This window comes from Bos grunniens, chromosome 20, assembly GCF_055505025.1.
Source record: "Bos grunniens cultivar Pamir isolate PY7600 chromosome 20, Bosgru_T2T1.0, whole genome shotgun sequence".
Taxonomy (NCBI): domain Eukaryota; kingdom Metazoa; phylum Chordata; class Mammalia; order Artiodactyla; family Bovidae; genus Bos; species Bos grunniens.
The window spans coordinates 64,199,105-64,218,652 of NC_141184.1; the positions used below are offsets into that span (position 1 = coordinate 64,199,105).

Genomic DNA, 19,548 nt, shown 5'->3' on the forward strand with positions numbered 1-19,548 from the left:
CTTGAAACTTATTAATCTTGGAGATTTGGGTTGTTGATATTAATTTCAAAGTATACAGTTAAATGAAAATAATGTTTTTAATTAATGATCATGCACGTTATGTCTGAATAGAATGATACCATTGCAGATTCTTTGTATTGTTAAATTCCTACCTAAAAAGAAAATACAGGTAGTGTTTGTGTATATTAAAATATGTACGCATATATATTTTAAGCTCCGAAATAGTAACCTTCTGGCTCGACGCCGAGGAATTCCAGAATGCATCCTGCTGGTCACTCAGCGCATCACAAAATACCCTGTCTTGGTGGAAAGGATATTGCAGTACACAAAGGGTGAGTGATGACTCCTGGGGTCAACATTTGCCTCTTGCGTTAGGTTTAAACATAGCCGAGGTGTTGTAAGCAGCTACGAATGTTTGTGGCATCTGATTCATAAAGATTGTTCATTATAGAAAAACTGTAAAGCCTTAGGATTTGGATCCAGTTTGAAAAGTTCTCTTTCGTAATGTGACTTGGCCAATAGTCTGAATGCCTCCAAGCAGCCCAAAGCAAGTAGGCTTCCTCATACTCTGACCCTGCCTTTCCCATCTCTATTTCCCCCATATCCGAACCTTAATACCTCTTCTTCTTCATCTTCCTATTACCCTCCCAGCAGTGATTTGTTAGATTGAGGATGATTTATGAAGGAGCTATTTTTGACCCTGTCAACTCATCAAAGACTAATATCTGGGAATCCTCTGAGACACTGTTAATTCACATGGCTGTTCTGTAAGCTCCTTGAGGAGTTATTAGTTCAATAGGTAGTCCTGTGGTTGGTACAAATAGGTTATCAATAATAGAACAGTGCAGTGAATGGATAGGTAAAAGTGCCTGTTCCTCAAGGATCAGGCTTATTGATCATGAGTGAATTATTAGGATGGTAGTGTATTATGTTAACAAGGGCTTTGGTTTGACCTTGTGTAAATTTGCGTGGCCACTGCAGATACTTGGCTCTGCCACTCATTAGTTGGGCAAGTTAATGAAATGAGCCTCAGTGTTCTCCACTACCAAATGAGAATACTAGTCCTTATCTTATGGAATTGGTGTGAGGCTTAAATAAGATGGTCTCAGAAAGTGCTCAGTATACAGCCTAATATAAATAAGGTGCTTGATGAGTGGGAGCTATTTTTATTATTTGTATTATGATCAGTTATCTTGAAGACCATGAAAATGATAATGCCCACTCTAAAAAGTCAGCTTTTAACATCCTTTCATTGGTAGGGGTCTCGGTGAGTAGAAACACATGATTTAGTCTTTCCATTTTTTTAGTCACATTAGAATGTGAGTTCCAGAGAAGGCAATGGCACCCCACTCCAGTACTCTTGCCTGGAGAATCCCATGGACAGAGGAGCCTGGTAGGCTGCAGTCCATGGGGTTGCTAAGAGTCGGACACGACTGAGTGGCTTCACTTTCACTTTTCACTTTCATGCATTGGAGGAAGAAATGGCAACCCACTCCAGTGTTCTTGCCTGGAGAATCCCAGGGATGGGGGAGCCTGGTAGGAGGCTGTCTGTGGGGTCACAGAGTCGGACACGATTGAAGTGACTTAGCAGCAGCAGCAGAATGTGAGTTCAGTCAGGAATGGTAGCACCCATTCCTTATGTCCCATTTTTTATAGCTTCCTATAATTAATATACAAGAAAATATAAGCACAATACAAAGAGACATTTGTTCTTGGTGAAAGAATGAAAACGAAATCAAGACTTTCAGTTTGTATCATGGTTATATTTTCTTTCTTAATTTTAATGTACGTCTAAGAGCTATCAGATTGTGTGAGGTCAGCTACTGCTGCTCCAAGAATCGTCCATGTCAAATTCCAGGTAGAATGTGAGACAGTGATTGCAACTTGGTGTGTCAGAAGTGAGAAGTGTGAATTCTGGCTCCTCAGGTGCAGCTGTCATAGTGACTGAGTGAACATTGCCTCCTTAGTTAAGTCAGACCTCTCCCCCAGTTCTTTCTCTGGCTTCTGGGCACACGAGATCCTGTGACTCTACTATGTGCTTTTGGACTGTGATTAGAATACCCTTCACCTGGAGATCTTGTTTACAAGCAGAGTCTGCTTCAGTAGGACTGAGGTAGAACCCAAGGCAAGCATTCCTGACGAGACTTCTGGGTGGCACGCACATTCCTGCACTTTTGAGTTGCAGGCTGTTAAAAGACAGTGACTTATCCCTGAAGATCCGAAGACTTGGAGCCTTTTCTTGCCTTATTTTAAGTCACTTTGTAATTCAACTTTGATTTTCTCTACTCAGCTTTCTTATATTTGAAATACACTCTTTATAAAGAAGAATCTTTATTTTTGGTGGTGGGGACTGCAGCTTAGGTGAGTGACGGGTAGTAAGGTTCCAAAGTAAAGGCAGTAGGCTCTATCGTGGGCAACGAGAAAATCTCCCTTGTTAACCACCGTGTCTGATCTGTTCCTTGGTTGACTGACTAAGCCTTCATGTACCCATTTAAGGCATTTAGAGCCTGGAACATTTAGATCCTTTGGAGGACAAGTCCTTATTCCATTTCACTGCTCTTTCTGTGTATTTACTTCTGGTGCTCTAGGCTCTAGAGAATCTTTTATTTTCTCTGTTGACTTTCTTTTCTTCTCTCCTTCTAGCGGTTTCTGACTTCCTGAAACTTTCCCTTTCAGTTCCATTCACCTCAATAAACATCAGTTAGTTTTTTAAACACCAAATTTAGAAAATAGTTAAATTTATTTCATCAGAAGCTCCAGGAAGCTGTTGCAGAAACTCCTCTAGAAGTTTTTCTTCAGAGAGTCTAGAGATAAGAGATTTGGCCTGAATTTCAAAGAATCGTAGTTGGGCTGATGATTATCTACTCTGTTGGCATAGCTGACGTAGCCACGCAGCACAGTGCCTTGGTCCCAATTTTTGAGGCTGAAAAGATGTTTTAATACATATTATTAGTATATTTATCTTTATGCTAATGCAGTTGTAAACTATAATTTTGAATGTTACTTTTTATGGAGCAAGGGATCCAGGAAGGCAAATGAGTCTGGTGTCCATTCAAGTCACACTGCAGCCTCCTTTTGGGAAAGGATTCCAGGTTGAGCTTGTAGCTCAATGAAGTTCTGAGGAGCTTGGTATGGGGACTGCTTGATTACTCATGTCTGGGCAGGTGGAAGGAAGGCTGAACTTGGGATATGATAGTCACGGCTCTGGGAAGAAGGTCAGACCAGTCTCTAGAACTCAGACATCATGCAGTCACAGTGTTCTGCTGAAGTATCTGATAAGGAAATCTTCGTAAGGACACATTTTAACCATCCTTTTGGGCAGGAGGGATGCAGAGTGATGATAGAATATTTTTTCCCTCTTTTTTAAATATTGGCGTTTAGTTGAATAACAGTGTTGTGATAGTTTCAGGTATACAATAAAGTGGTTCAGTTACACATGTTCCTGTCTAGATTGTTACATAATATCCAGCAGAGTTGCATGTACTGTACAGTAGGTTCTTATTGGTTGTCCGTTTTAAATATACCAGTGTGTATATGTCAGTCCCAAACTCCCTAATATTTGAAGTTAGTCCAACATTTTTGCTGTGGGATTTCTGCTCTTTAGATGATGTATTTAACTTTTTTTTAACATTAAAGAAAAAGTGTCTCCCTGAGCACTCCGGCTTATTGCTTGGTGTCTGTTCTTTCTTTTTCCCATGCAGAGAGCACTGAAGAACAGAGAGACTTATGCAAAGCTCTTTGCTTAATTAAAGACATGATTGCAGCTGTGGATTTAAAAGTCAGCGAATATGAGAAAAAACAAAAATGGCTTGAGATCCTAAATAAGATCGAAAACAAAACATACACCAAGCTCAAAAATGGCCATGTGTTTAGGAAACAGGCACTGATGAGTAAAGAGAGGACCCTGTTATACGATGGCCTTGTCTATTGGAAAACTGCTACAGGTCGTTTCAAAGGTACTGCGGCTCTAACAGGCCAGTTTCTGTTTCTAATGCGCATTATTCATTTAATAGAGGACAGATTTTCCAAGGAAAAATGGTTCAGCAATGCAGGCACACACACAAACTGTGGGTCAGTGGAAAGACTGCTGCAGGGTTGAGTTGGAAACCTCAACAGACAGAGGTGGCCCACCCTGCACACCTTTGGGGAGAGTTTGCTGCCCCCAAGCAAAAGGCTTCCTAAGTGTTGCATGGGTTTTCAAGTTTGCGATCAAGTCTGAATCAAAGGCACTGAGAATCCTAATTGGTGGCATGGAAATATTATTCTGGAAAATATGCCTACACACCCAGAGTCTATTGTGTGCCAAGCCAGCCCAGGACTCAGACCACTGAGGAGAGAAATAAACTCTAAACATCTTTGGTATGGAGTGACATAATGCATGAATATACATGTTGACATTGGGGGTGTTCGCTACTGAGCAGACATCTGTTAATCTGGTCAGAGTTTAAGACAGTTTATTCTGATCCTTAAGGAATGATTCTGTAGCTAGCACCTTGCCTGAGGCTTTGTCAACACTGGCCACTGGACTTAATAGGACCTTGGTTTTCACTGAATATTTTCCTTCCATTTTTGAAAGCTACAGCATTAAATTTTGCTGGAGATTTAGCTGTACCGACAATGACAGGCACAAGCATGCACTTAAATGCCACTTACTTACTATGTTATCTCTAAAGTAAGTCTTTAGCTATCATAATATAGGCATTTTAATAAAAGTTTTATAATTAGACTAAATCTTAGCTTTTTAATATTTAGTTTGTTTAAATTAAACAGGAAATGATAATTTTAATAAGGGCATTTGAATTGTGGTTTGCTTCATTAATACTAGTAATTTTTTTCCTTTGAAGATATCCTAGCTCTACTTCTAACTGATGTGCTGCTCTTTTTACAAGAAAAAGACCAGAAATACATCTTTGCAGCTGTTGTAAGTATTCAGCCATGTGATGAGTATTTCAATTACTTTAATCCCACATCTTCTTGGAAAATGCCTGAAATGCATAGTGAAATTAACAAGATCATCGACAAGATCATGCCTGTGGTATATTCCCATTATCAGTGATTACAGTGTTCAGTAACAAGCATCCAGTTGGTTTTCCAAGCATGATGTGAGTTGATTTATCATAACCAGGACTGGTAGTCAGTTGATGCAGCAATTTGATCAATTGTGAAAATACTGAAGTATTTTGATACTAGTTGGTGAATGTGTGCTTAGTCGCTCAGTAGTCTCCAACTCTTTGCAACCTCATGGACTGCAGCCCGCCAGCCTCCTCTGTCCATGGGGATTCTCTGGGCAAGAATACTGGAGTGGGCTGCCATGCCCTCCTTCAGGGGATCTTCCCAACCCAGGCATCGAACCCAGGTCTCCTGCATTGCAGGCAGAATCTTTACCGACTGAGCCACCAGGGGACCCTCTGCTGCTTGACTATCTTGGTCTTCCCTTCAGAAACCCCCTCCCCTCCCATTCCTGACTTCCCAGCAACTGAGATATTAATGCTGCTTCCCTGGTGGCTCAGAGGTTAAAGTGTCCGCCTCCAATGTGGGAGACCCGGGTTCGATCCCTGGGTCAGGAAGATCCCCTGGAGAAAGAAATGGTAACCCACTCCAGTATTCTTGCCTGGAGAATCCCATGGACGGAGAAGCCTGGTAGGCTACAGTCCACGGGGTTGCAAAGAGTCAGACACAACTGAGCGACTTCACTTTCTTTCTTTCTTTCTGGTACCTCACGCTCTTTATCCCTGCTGGGCAGTGCCTGCTGTACCAGTTGCTAACTCCATTCGTGCTGTCCCTTCTGCCAAACATGAGAATACCATCCTGGTATCTGAAGTGTAAAGAGGCTTCTTTCTTCATTCTCCCATAGTGGCTATTAGATAATAAGGCTGTTCATGTAATACTTATCTTTGTACTGTGTTATTTAATCTCATTGCCAGCACAGAGTGAGGCATAGAATAGCAGTAAAACCAATATTTTATAGCATGTCTTATGCAGCATCTTGTGGCCCACAGTGACTCAGTTAAAGATGGAAGATGCTGTCAGTTAACCCCTTATCAGCATTGTGGAGCATCAGGCCCTGTTATAGGGAAGAATCTAAGATGCGGTACCAATGTGAGCAGCATAATGGAAGCTGTCTGCAATGTTGGTATTTGTCATCCATTGATTGATATGGAATGAATTACTAAACAGAATCGGCCACTTTATGGAATCACCAGTGGATGTGATGTAACAATGAGGCTGAACGTAGAAGTTGCTTTACCTCTTTCCCTTGGGCAGGGGTTGTCAACTCCAGTGTCTTCAGGGATTGGGCAGGAAATATATTAATAAATGAGTAAACCAGCCTGGACTCTTGCTGTCAAGGAACTGGTAGTGGTAGAGACTGCAGTGAACCGGTGAATCCATGCCCTTTCCTGCAGAGGGCAGGATGACTCAGCCATTGCCTGTGTTTTAAATGAGGGCATGGGCCCAGGGTTGCTAATCTTCTGCTTTCCCTCAAAACCCAGAAATCTAGTGTTTTTATTTTAAAACAGTGAAATGCTCGGTTTTTAGAGACTGGAAAATTATTTCTAAAAAGCTCTCTGCAAGCTGACCTAGGCCTTTGCATCACTGGTTTTTGACATCTGTCTCCAAAGCAGCCAGGTTTCCTCCATTCCTAGAGGTTCAACTTGAATTCTTTGATCGTCCCTAGGGTCCCTGTGTGGTTCATACGCGTAATCATGGTCCTGCCCCTGATGCCTCCTGGTCTATGGTGGTTAAATGTAAGCTACTTTCTATCCACTGACCTGTTTTTCATTTTTAAAATATCTGACCCCACCACCTCCTCTCCTGCAACACTAAACTACTAGTTCAAATTATGTGTCTGTGTGTTTATATATATTCAAACCTATTCTGCCTCTGCCTCTTTATGTACAGAGGCTGCTGACCTTGTAAGCTGAAGGTGAAACAGCATTGCAAGAAGGAAGGTAGATAAGGTCTTATATAGTAAACCCATAATCGAGTAAGGTATATTAAATGTGCTCACAGGTGCTTCCTAATTAGAAAGCACAGCATTCCAAAAGCTTTGGCACAAAGCAGCTTTGACTTCCACGAGCAGAGGCAGCACCCAAGACTGAGTAGACCAATGGTTTGTCCCATGGTGGGTTGGTTTTTTGTGTTTGCTTCCCTGAAGAATTGGATGAAGATAGAGTGAAGTGATCCTCTGGTCATACCCTTGCACACAACTTCAGATGTGGTGAAGCTGGGTGATGCTGGGAAAATAGGCCAGCACTAAGGAGTCAGCAGGGAGGGCTGGAGCGGCATGTTCTGGATAAAGGCATCTCTTGGTTCCTGGGGCAGAAGCAAAGCTGCGTGCTGCAGCCAGCTCTGTAAACAGTGGTAGAAGCCACAAACCAAAGAAGATTCTTCATATTTAGCCCCCAGAGTATTCATTATGTAGGCATTCTTTTGGCCATTTGTTCAACTATCGCTACCTACCAAAATTAGCATTATCCATGTTTTTTTATTCATCTTTGAATCCCCAATGCTTAGAAGGAGGCCCTGAAGGATCACAATAAATGTTGATAGGAAAAGTGATTTAATCAGCCAAATTTTAGACTTTGTTCCTATTTCCGTCTGATGGGATTATGCCAAATAGAGTTCTGTGAACATTTACTGAGTTCCCTACTTTATTCAAAACAATGTGTTAGGTATATGAAGATGAATTAGACCCACTTCTGCTCACCAAGAGCTCACCTATCAGTTGGTGAGAACAAGAGGCATTTGCACGTGGGAGTGAGCCTCTGTGCTTGGTACTGTGGTAGCAGGAGACACTGGTCCTGGAGAATCTGGGGTCTTGCCTCTCTTTGCTTACCTTTCATTTTAATAGATTTCTCTTTGTTGCTTGGGGTTCTGTACACATCACCTTGTGAAAACACTGTTGCTGTTAAGTGCCAAATCCAAGGGTCACTTTAGGTCTTCCAACCCTCTTAATCTATTCATAATATTTGATACTCTGTTTCCATGCCCTTTGAGAGAAGTCTCTCTATCCCTCACTACTGCCTTTTTGGATATTTTTTCCTATTGCTCTGATTGTTCTTTTTAAATGATATCTTTTTAAATCATCAATTCCTAAGGACATTCTCTTGCATCCTCTTTTTCCATCCGCGCTTCACCATATCCTTTTCATTGGAGATCTTACCCACTTCCACAGCCCTTCCGGAAAGGTTGCAGTGGGATATTTGCCTAATACGTTGCTTTCCTTAGCTATTGTGTTTTGAGAGACCCTTCCTTTAAGTAGGACACTGTTTCATCTGCAGCTCATCCTGTTTTATGTAGGATCAGAAGCCATCAGTTATTTCCCTTCAGAAGCTCATTGCTAGGGAAGTTGCGAATGAGGAGAGAGGAATGTTTTTGATCAGCGCTTCATCTGCTGGTCCCGAGATGTATGAAATCCATACCAACTCCAAGGAGGAAAGAAATACCTGGATGAGACGGATCCAACAGGCAGTAGAAAGGTAGCACTTCCTTCTGTCCACTATTGCGGGAATGGACTTGTTCTGTTGGGGAAAATAATCTAACCATGTCTCCCCTGCATGAAAGCTCAGCCTCAGCTAGAAGGGTCTGCTCCCTGCCCCCTGCTCCCGCCTGCCATAACCCCTCATCTGCATCTTTGTTCTCCACGCCTCCCTGCATGTAACGCCCCGTCTCCTTCTGCCTGTGTGACTCCCGCCCGTCTTGGTACATCTGTGACCCAGCATCTTCATGAAGACCTCCGCAGTTCCACTGGTCTCTTCCTAACCTGAAATCCCTTAATACCTGCTCCCAAAGCATTTATTTGATGCTTGATATCTGCTACCACCTTGTAGCTATTATTTTATTTATGTATATATGTTTGGTTGTTAGATTGGAAGCTCCTCGAGGGCAGGGACCATGCCTTCTGTTTTTCTGTGTCCATAATTCGGAAGAATCATTCAATAAACAGTTTTAGACCAGTGGATCTGTATCAGCTGACCCCTCATTGCTGGTGCCATGACAGTTTTTATAAATGGGGGTGTGAGGGTGATCGTTCTTAATGGTAATTTGATTAGATCTTGAAAGATGTATAAAACTCCTCCACTTCCACTGCACTCCACCCAGCCTGGCACCCTACCTCCATCCGCCTCTAGTCTCTCTACTCTTACCCTCATTGAGAATGGAAATACCCAAATGCAGTAGAAAGCAAAAAGTATTCTTTTAATTGTACCTACTCCTGGCATTGGTATTGTGTGTGTATATGTTTGTGTATGTGTGTGTTTGTTGGAATATTTGAGTCATCCTAAACTGCTCACTTTGAAAGCTCTCTTACATTATGCAAGCTCCATTATATACTCAAGAAAACCAAATCTCTTGGCCAGGGGGCATGATGAATTCTCTTTATGCTAAATTTTTCTTTTCTGAATAATTCTTCTGCCAAGTTCCCATGTCTTTCTAATGAACCTAAAGAGACCTGGGTTTGGTTTCAGTTGTCTCTCTTGGCTGTTGTCTTTTAAAGTTGCCCAGAAGAAGAAGGGGGAAGGACAAGTGAGTCTGATGAAGAGAGGAGGAAAGCTGAAGCCAGAGTGGCGAAGATTCAGCAATGCCAAGGTACAGAGCAGACGCCCCTGCGTCCCGCTCACGCGGTTCTCCTGGGAGACTGGGAAGGCCCAGGTGGCGTGAATAGGAGTTCAGGACTGAATAATTAATTTTGTGCATGCACCCACGGCCCACCCTGGCTGCTCTCAAAAAATGTATATATATTAATATATATTGACACTAGAAGTGCTCAAATAAAATGACTCCCTACCTCTTCCTCCTTAGTGATTAAAATACACATGTTTAAAATCCTGCGTATAACATGACAGTAATTACGGCAGTGTGGCGCAGGTAGGCACGGGAGCGGCTGTCTAGCGTTTTTAAAGATTAATTTATTCTTGGCTGCGCTGGGCCTGTGTTGCCGCACAGGCTTTTCTCTAGCTGTGGTGAGTGGCGGCTGCTCTCTGGTTGTGGTGTTTGGGTTTTAATCTCACGTACAGATTCCTGGGTGGAGAGAAGCCGTTGCAGGGGCTTCTCTGGTTGCAGAGCACGGGCTCTCGAGTGCAAGCTCAGGGGTTGTGGCACGTGGATTTAGTTGCTCCATGGCACGTGGGCTCTTCCTGGACCAGGGATCGAACCCTTGTCTCCTGCGTTGGTAGGTGGATTCTTCACCACTGAGCCACGAGGGAAACCCCGTTGTCTAGTGTTTTGATTTTAGATCCCAGCACTATTAGGCCACAGGTGACTGACTTTGGACAAGGATCATCGGAACTCTGGTCCTTGGTTTCCAAATCTGTGAAATAAGGAAATTAAATGAGCTCAGTGATTCTCACCTCTCACTGGGCATTAGAATCACTTGCAGAGGTCTTTAAAAATTCTGATGCCTGGATTTCACCCTCAGCCAACTCACCCAGAATTTGAGGGCGATGGGCTGTACACGCCAGTATTTTAAACTCCCCTCTGATGATTCTGAGGCAGACTGAGAAGCCCTGGATTCGCTGCTGGTTGGGGTCCCTTTAAGCTCTAAGAATTCTGTGACATGCTGAAATTAGAGGAAGACGATGCATGCAAAGATGGTTAAAGAAATTGGATGTTGAGAAACCAAAAACGTAAACCGGTATGTTTGGTTTTGACCAGGACTGGCTGAAGGCCGAGCGTTCCAGCCCTGGCGTTGTTTTCCCTTGCGGGAAGCGCTCATCAGGGACAGCGCCGCCTCAATTTTCATTCCTGAGCTTCATGTTTAGTCTTAATAGAAAACAGCCTGAATAAACAAAGATTGGCTTTGCAAGGTTTTCTGGAATTAGGGAATTGGAAGGGAAACGAACGTTTATTGAGTACAACAAATTTATAGAAGAGACAGTGGAAGATGTTTAATCATCTGCTGGAAGCTACAGTCACCAAATAGAAAGTTAGGATTTGAATCTGTTTGTCCCACCCACTGACTTGTACTTGACCTGTTCAACCGTCCTGCTTGCTAATTAGCAACATTTTTGTCTTAGAGCCTGGGTTTTCATTTGTTATATTCATGTGACAATTTTCAATGATAAATACTATTTCTTAGAAATACTCAGTAACCAAGATCAACAAATTTGCACATATTTGGAAGAGAAACTGCATATCTACGCGAAACTTGGAGAACTAAGTGGATTTCAGGATGTCCATCTAGAGCCCCACCTCCTCATTCAACCAGACCCCGGAGAGCCTCCCCAGGCAGCCTCATTACTGGCCGCAGCACTGAAAGAGGGTAAGTTGCTTCCAAAAGGATTTTTCTCAACAGACTCCCAAAATGTTTATTAAGCAGCTACTATGTGCCATGTGTTGTGGTCTTGGAGCTGAAGATACAGCAGAATAAATCCTTATTATTCAGAGACAGAGTCCTTACTGATTCCAGAAACAGCAAAATATATTTTTTAAAAAAATGTCAGTTTGGTTCAAGTGCTATGAAGGAAAATAAGGATAAGGGGAATAGAGAGTGATGGGGTTGGCTGCTGCTGCTGCTAAGTCACTTCAGTCGTGTCCGACTCTGTGCGACCCCATCGACAGCAGCCCACCAGGCTCCCCCGTCCCTGGGATTCTCCAGGCAAGAACACTGGAGTGGGTTGCCATTTCCTTCTCCAATGCGTGAAAGTGAAGTCGCTCAGTCGTGTCTGACTCTTAGCGACCCCATGGACTGCAGCCTACCAGGCTCCTCCGTCCATGGGATTTTCCAGGCAAGAGTACTGGAGTGGGGTGCCATCGCCTTCTCCAGATGGGGTTGGGGAGGTTCTAATTTTGTTAGGATGACCAGGGAAGTGCTCTTTGATATGGTGATATGTGAGCAGACAAGAAGGAAGTGAGAAAGCAGAGTAGACAACTGGAGAAAGAATGTTCCAGATTGGAGAAGTGCAGGTGCAAAGGCCCTGAGGCAGGCGAGCACCCAGCTCGTTTGAGGAACAGCACAGGGGACAGTGCAGGTGGAGGGAAATAGGGGGAGAGTGGCGGGAGGAGTTACAGCGCCTAGGCCGTGGGTACATAGATGAGACCAAGATAAGTACTTTGAATTTCATTGTGAGTGACATGGGAAGCAGTACAGTTTTGAGTAGAGGAATGTCTTGGTTTGTGTTTTTAAAGGAGCCCTATGAGCACAGTGTGGGAGAATAACAGAGTCTAGGGCATAACCGCGGGAGTTGCTGGCTGAGGTAGGTGGAGGACGAGGTCAGTGAAGGGGAAAAAGTTAGGGAGATGAGAGGCCAGGGTGTTGGAGGACCGTGTTCATAGAGTTGCGATGACAGAGAATTTTGACAAGAGTAGCACTGGGGGAGGGGAGAGGACTTATGCCAGGTGCCGTGTTGTTTGAGAGTCTGTAGATGAATGACAACCAGGAGGGCCAGTAAGTGGTATAAATCTGATGGCATAAAATTCAAAGGAAAAACAGGTTTAGGGAGGAAATAGGGCTAATAGACTGGAAGTGACAGTAGGGATGGAGGGCTTGGGAGATAAAAAAGCCACCCCCTGAGAGTGGCAGGGGATGCGGTCATTCAGCACACGGGTTGATAAATTACAGACCGCGGACTAAATGCGTCCCACCTCCCACCACGTGTTCTTATAGCGATAGTTCTGTTGGATCACAGGCACACCCATGTGTTTCCTCTCGTCTGTGGCTGCTCTCTGGCTACAATGGCAAAGATGAATAGTTGCAACAGGCAACTGAATAGTTGCAGTAGGCCCACAAAGCCTAAAATATTTACTCTCTGGTTGTTTGCGGAAAACATTTGGTAAGTTCTGTCTTAGAAATCTCAGCACACTACCTCTGGAAGAGGATTTAGAAATCATGGAATCTGTTGCATCTGTTTCACAGTTGAGGAAACTGAGCTCTTAAGGAGGGCATGTGTGCTCAGTCGCTCGGTCATCTCTGACTCTTTACAACCCCATGAACTGTAGCCCACCAGGCTCCTCTGTCTATGGGGATTCTCTAGGCAAGAATGCTGGAGTGGGAGAAAAAAAAAGGAATACTGGAGTGGCTAGCCATGCCCTTTTCCAGGGTGTCTTCCCAACCCAGGGATTGAACCCAGGTCTCCTGCATTGCAGGTGGATTCTGTAGTGTCTGAACCACCAGGAAAGCCCAAGAATATTGCAGTGGGTAGCCTATCCATTCTCCAGGGGAACTTCCCGACTGAGGAATCAAACTAGGATCTCCTGCATTGCAGATGGATTCTTTACCAGCTGAGCTACCTGGAAAGCCTGAGGAGGGCATCAGTTCAGTTCAGTTCAGTCACTCAGTTGTGTCCGACTCTTTGCGACCCCATGAATCGCAGCATGCCAGGCCTCCCTGTCCATCTTCATCTCCCGGAGTTCACTCAAACTCGCGTCCATTGAATCGGTGATGCCATCCAGCCATCTCATCCCCTGTCATCCCCTTTTCTTCCTGCCCCCAATCCCTCCCAACATCAGAGTCTTTTCCATTGAGTCAACTCTTCGCATGAGGTGGCCAAAGTACTGGAGTTTCAGCTTTAGCATCATTCCTTCCAAAGAAATCCCAGGGCTGATCTCCTTCAGAATGGACTGGTTGGATCTCCTTGCAGTCCAAGGGACTCTCAAGAGTCTTCTCCAACACCACAGTTCAAAAGCATCAATTCTCTGGCACTCAGCTTTCTTCATAGTCCAACTCTCGCATCCATACATGACCACTGGAAAAACCATAGCCTTGACTAGATGGACCTTTGTTGGCAAAGTAATGTCTCTGCTTTTCAATATGCTATCTAGGTTGGTCATAACTTTTCTTCCAAGGAGTAAGCGTCTTTTAATTTCATGGCTGAGTCCACTGATGGAGAATCTCTCACTCATTTATTCATCAGATATGCTTTAAGCATCTACCTACCATGTGCATACCAGATCACCTTACCTGGCTCCTGAGAAATCTATATGCAGGTCAAGAAGCAACAGTTAGAACTGGACATGGAACAACAGACTGGTTCCCAATTGGGAAAGGAGTACATCAAGGCTGTATATTGTCACCCTGCTTGTGTAACTTATATGCAGAATACATCATGCGATATGCTGGGCTGTATGAAGCACAAGCTGGAATCAAGATTGCCAGGAGAAATATCAATAACCTCAGACATGCAGATGACATCACCCTTATGGCAGAAAGTGAAGAGCTAAAGAGCCTCTTGATGAAAGTGAAAGAGGAGAGTGAAAAGCTGGCTTAAAACTCAGCATTCAGAAAACTAAGATCATGGCATCTGGTCCCATCACTTCATGGCAAATAGATGGGAAAACAATGGAAACAGTAACAGACTATTTTTTTTTTTGGCTCCAAAATCACTGCAGATAGTGACTGGAGCCATGAAATTACAAGACACTTGCTCCTTGGAAGAAGAGTTACGACCAACCTAGACAGCATATTAAAAAGCAGAGACATTACTTTTCCAACAAAGGTCTGTCTAGTCAAAGTTATGGTTTTTCCAGTAGTCATGTATGGATGTTAGGGTTGGACTATAAAGAGAGCTAAGCACCAAAGAATTGATGCTTTTGAACTGTCGTGTTGGAGAAGACTCTTGAGAGTCCCTCGGACTGTAGGGAGATCAAACCAGTCAGTCCTAAAGGAAATCAGTCTTGAATATTCGTTGGAAGGACTGATGCTGAAGCTGAAACTCCAATACTTTGGCCCCCTGATGCAAAGAGCTGACTCATTTGAAAAGACCCTGATGCTGGGAAAGATTGAAGGCAGGAGGAGAGGGGAAGATAGAGGATGAGATGGTTGGATGGCATCACCGACTCGATGGACATGAGTTTGAACAAGCTCTGGGAGTTGGTGATGGACAGGGAAGTCTGGCGTGCTGCAGTCCATGGGATTGCAGAGAGTCAGACTCGACTGAGCAGCTGAACTGAACTGAACCATGTGCACTATTGTTGGTGCCAACTAAGGAAAGAGTAATGCTTTCATAAAAATCTCTAGGAAACAATACACAAAGAAACAAGGTAATTTCAGAAAGCCAATAAGATAATGGGATTGGATGAGGGGAAGGCTTTACTGTAGAGAGGTCAGGGAAGACGCTCTGAGGTTATGTTTTGAGGTGAGAATTGACTGATGAGAAGCCAACTGTCTGGAGACCTAGGGGAAGACAATTCCTGGGCTGAGAGAATGTGAGTTTGTAGCCCCTGCATCGGGAATGAGCTTGGCATGTTCAATGAAAGAAGGAAGGCCAGGTGGCAGGAGGCAGAGGAGACTGTGCTATGGGTGGGCAGGGACCAGATATTTCTAGACTGTGGTTAAAGAGAGAGGGAGAGAGAGATTTTATTCCAAAACCAATGGAAAGTTAGTTGTTGGAAGCTTTTAATCATGGGTGTAGCATGATCTTATTTATGTCTTGAAAAGAATGAGGGTTGATGAACGGAAAACAAGATCAGAAGGAGAATAGTTTGCCTGGAGACTGTTAAGAAGCGGTTACAATGAGAGAGGCTGGGGCCTTGGTCTAGACCAGGACTGTTGGCAATGCAAGTAGGGAGAAGAGGGTAGAGACGAGAGAGTTTTTAGAAATAAAGCCCAAAGGCTGGATTGACATGAGCCAGGGGCCCTCTCATTATCCTTGATGATGTCTTTATCACATAAGTTACATGCTCGCAATTTTAGCCTGTGCTGCTGGGCGTTCTGTAGTGCTCTGATACCTGGCTGGCAGAACTTGGCGCTGATGTGCATTGCCCTGCAGTAGACTTAGTTGTATATGTCTCTTTCCTCCTCTGCAAACTCACCTTATTAGTTAGCAGATGCCCAGTGGCCCCCAGAGTAGGTGCTCAATGACTAGTTACTAAATTGAATCACTGGACAGAGTGTTTTAGAAATATTTGTAGAATCCTCAGAATTATACTATTCTCCATGCTAATTGCAGACTTTTCCTTGTCATTAAAAACTTGCCTTTCTCAGTGTGGTGTTTCCCAGTCTTACCAGATCTCAAGAGGAGCCTTTGGTGCTCTTTAAAATTTAACTCCTCTGTTTTCTTCTCTGGATAATCTGATCCAGTAGGTCGAGGGTAAGGATTGGGAACCTGTATTTTATTTAAGGCATGTTTGGGGAAATTCTCTTTTGAAGAATAACTAGTATTTCTGAGTAGTCAGTTTGAAAATCCTAATGCCTGATATTATATTTAAATTAACTGAGTTTCAGGAAGTTTTTTTAAAGCATACTATTTTACTGAAAGTTACATTTGAATCATTTTTATACTGTGAGTTTAAAAAAAAAAATTGAATTAATCCTATATCATAAAATGATACAGAAAGTATTGGTCTAAATTTCAGGTGGGTAAACTTTTTCTGTAAAGGGCCAGATAGTAAATATTTTAGGCTCTGCAGGCCATGTACAGGTTTTTGGGAACACAATCTTCTTTGTGCATGGATGTATATTTTAATACAACTGTAAAAAAGGTAAAAGTCATTTTTAGCTCCTGGGCCATATAAAAACAGACACAGATAAAATACAGTTTGCTAAGCCCTGAACTAAATAAAAAGTGTGTGTGTGTGTCTTTTAAATTGGCTTTTGTTTTCCTCCTCCTCCTTAGCTGAGAGTCTGCAGGTGGCAGTGAAGGCTTCCCAGATGAGCGATGCATGCCAGTCCCCCGAGGAAGGTTGTGGAGAACCTGCTTTGCTGGACGTGCTCCATTCTCAGGACGCACCAGGATCGTCTACTGCTTGTAAGTGAGCGTGTGGCCTTCGCGGTGAGCCTGGGCACAGACCTGGAGCACAGAGTGGGCACATAAGATGAAGGCAGCAACTGTGCCCTGATTTGGAGGGTTCTGAGTGTATTCTTTAGGAAAAAATCTGAGAATAAATACGCAGGCCTGCTTTACCTAAAATAACGACGCTGGTGTTCCGAGGACCAGGACTTAGAGAGTGGCTGTAGGTGGTGCTGCCTAGCTGTAGGTTACTCAGGCAGGCAGTGACCTTCCCCAGACCCTGCCCTGCCTTGTGTTGGCTGTGACTTAACTGAATGCAGTCTTGCAAGAGCTTTTGCAGTTTTGGGTTTTTTTTTGGAAAAGGGTCCCTGCAGTTCATTAAAAAGTAAGTCCTTTACCTTCATCTCATGTGGCCAACTGAGAAAACCAAACTCAGAAAACTAGAATCTAATGCGTGCATGCACACATGCAAGACACACGTACACACACACCCACATATACACACACATGAAATGTAGAAGCGCCAAAAGATTCTTGATCAATGTTGCTATACATTTTGAGGTCGGGATTCATTTATTAAACAGTGTTTCAGAAGACTTTAAATACAGAAAAATAGAATGTAGTAAGTTGATTTCAGTAATTTCTCAAAACCTAATCATATGTGTAGTTGTAAGCGAAATATTTAGGTCTCCAGAGGTTTTTGAGATAGAAGCACATGGTTTTCATTATATCCTGGTGACTAAAAACCTTACTTCCACCAGGTCTTCTATGCTCAAGATAAGATGTCTTTTAGTAGCTAGAGATTGGCGGATTAAATTGCCTTAGAATTTCTTTAACAGCATCCTTTGGTTAATTAAGAGATGAATGGAAGCAGTCCAGTTTTAAAATTTTATACATTTTTTAAAACTAGCACCAATAATTACTTTCCTCTCTTGGGTTCTACTTTATCTAATCCTGGGTTTCTATTTTCAGAATGTGCACATATGTTTTTCATTTCAACACAGCCCAGATTCGTCCGGGGAGTTGTACTGCCCCGGGTGATTTCCTTTTTAAAGAAGAACCTCAGTATGCCATTGAGGAAGTTCTAGCTAAAAATACGAGTAGGGATCTGCCGCTCTCAGCCTCAGCCCAGGGACAGCTGGAGAGGCTCCACTCAGCTCCGGCAGCTGCTCGAGCACAGGCCGCACCCACCTCCATCAGACCGGGCCGTCATCTCCCCTGACATCTACTAGAACCATCCAGAGCCCGTTCCCAGCGGCCTGATGTCAGGGTTCCTGTAGAGGAGGGGCAGGTTGGTGTTCAGTGCTGGGGCTGGACTGGAACACAGTGCTACCGGAGTTTGATGCTCCTTATAGGGTTGATAAGGGTGAAAAACACTTTCCTAAACAAAAAGTCTGTAACTGGATGGGTTAGTCCCATGACAGGCTTCAAGGACTGGGTCCTTCTAAGTCAGGCCCATGTCAGTCTGAGATTACAGACCAAGAAAGACCCTCTGTTTTCAGTTCTCAATATACCTAATCAGGTAGACAGGTAAATCTACTTCCTGTGAAATTATGAAGACCCTCTTGTCTGTTCTGAAAGAGAATACAGGAGCAGAAGGACCTGATCCGTTCCACTCTTCTTGCCTTCATCTGGCTCACCGTCAGCTTCTTTCCCTATCTGGTGGTCCTCATGTCTATGAGGGGGACAAGAGAGAGAATGGCTAATTCTTTGGGCGTCTCTCTGAGAGTTAGGAATAGTATCCAAGGGTTGAACCATTTTTGAGTGCCAGAAAAAGCTCTACAATGTGTCCCTTCACTATAGGGGAAGCATTGACCAGCTTGGGCAAAATGAACTTAAATTTTAGCTGATATAATTTGAAGCAGTTTCTGCATAAACAAAAGCTTTTTCATAATAAAAGAGGCCTTGGGAATCAGAGAGGGCTCTCATTTTCCAGAGATCCAAGTATTTTTTAATTAATTTAAATAAAAAAGTATTTCCTTCATCAGAAATAAAGTTCCAAGATAGTACCAAGGAAAAAAATTATAAATAGTGTCACAAATGAATATTTATTTCATGAGGTCCTGATTGGGCGGAGTTCCAGTGAAATTCTATGTGGGAAAGGGCTCTGGAAAGTCTAGTTTTAATCTGTGCAAGATGAACATGGTATAAATTTTAACTGAATTCACATGGGTGGATAAATAAATAAAATCCTACCATTGGAGATTTAATGGATGGAGTGAAATCTCTTTGGTACTTAAACATATTTCTGGGCTAAAAATATTTCTGCGTTTTCATACATTAAGTATATAGTAATTACAGTGTTTGTGAATTTAGAGCATAAGCAAGAATTGTAAGGGAAAAAACACACTTGGAAAGTATTGAAAATATTACTAGTAAGTTATTTGCAGATAAGGACAGCTTCTCAGTTTCATGACTCTGAGCTCATGCAGTTTTCGCCATCTTTACCTGCTTAGAAAGACATTTCATTCCTCCTGTTGGACGCCTCCCTCCCTTGTTTATGGCCTGCTGCTCTTGTACCAGCCCTGAAGGAGGCTTCCCAGACCTGTCTCCTTAGAGCTGGTCTGCCAGCCCTGGCTTTTCTTCTGCTGTGCCTGTTTTTATTTGACCCTCCCCAGGCCTCTTTTCCCATTAAGTGAATGTGAGATGCAGAATCCTACCGTCTTGGTACCACAGACATCACACAGACATCTCTCTGCCAGAAAGAAAGAAAAGTAAAAACGCTGGATGCCATGGGTCAGATTGGCACCTGCTAGTGTGTAAGCTCCCTGGGGGCAGGGACTCTGCACTTTACTCTGCTCTGTTTTAGCACCTCGTAGAAGAATGTTCGATACATGTGATGTTGTGATGTTTCTTACCTTGGAATATGTGTCAGCTGTGTGCC

General features: G+C 43.3%; 1 protein-coding gene across 22 annotated transcripts in view; it reads left to right on the top strand.

The window, feature by feature from the left end:
- Window positions 1-19,548, top strand: part of ARHGEF28 (Rho guanine nucleotide exchange factor 28) — a 342,857-nt gene that overhangs the window by 278,824 nt on the left and 44,485 nt on the right. For 21 of the 22 annotated variants that reach the window (XR_015148969.1, XM_086362143.1, XM_086362150.1 and 18 more), the window contains 7 exons: window positions 215-332; window positions 3,702-3,956; window positions 4,845-4,921; window positions 8,302-8,480; window positions 9,497-9,588; window positions 11,078-11,260; window positions 16,551-16,682. Coding sequence is in view for 21 of the 22 variants with exons in the window: in XM_086362143.1 (XP_086218269.1) it covers window positions 215-332; window positions 3,702-3,956; window positions 4,845-4,921; window positions 8,302-8,480; window positions 9,497-9,588; window positions 11,078-11,260; window positions 16,551-16,682 (1,036 nt within the window). In the remaining variant the exon portion in view is untranslated. Of the gene's footprint in view, window positions 1-214; window positions 333-3,701; window positions 3,957-4,844; window positions 4,922-8,301; window positions 8,481-9,496; window positions 9,589-11,077; window positions 11,261-16,550; window positions 16,683-17,636; window positions 17,761-19,548 lie in introns of those variants that run through there. The other variant, XM_086362155.1, reaches the window with a different exon arrangement.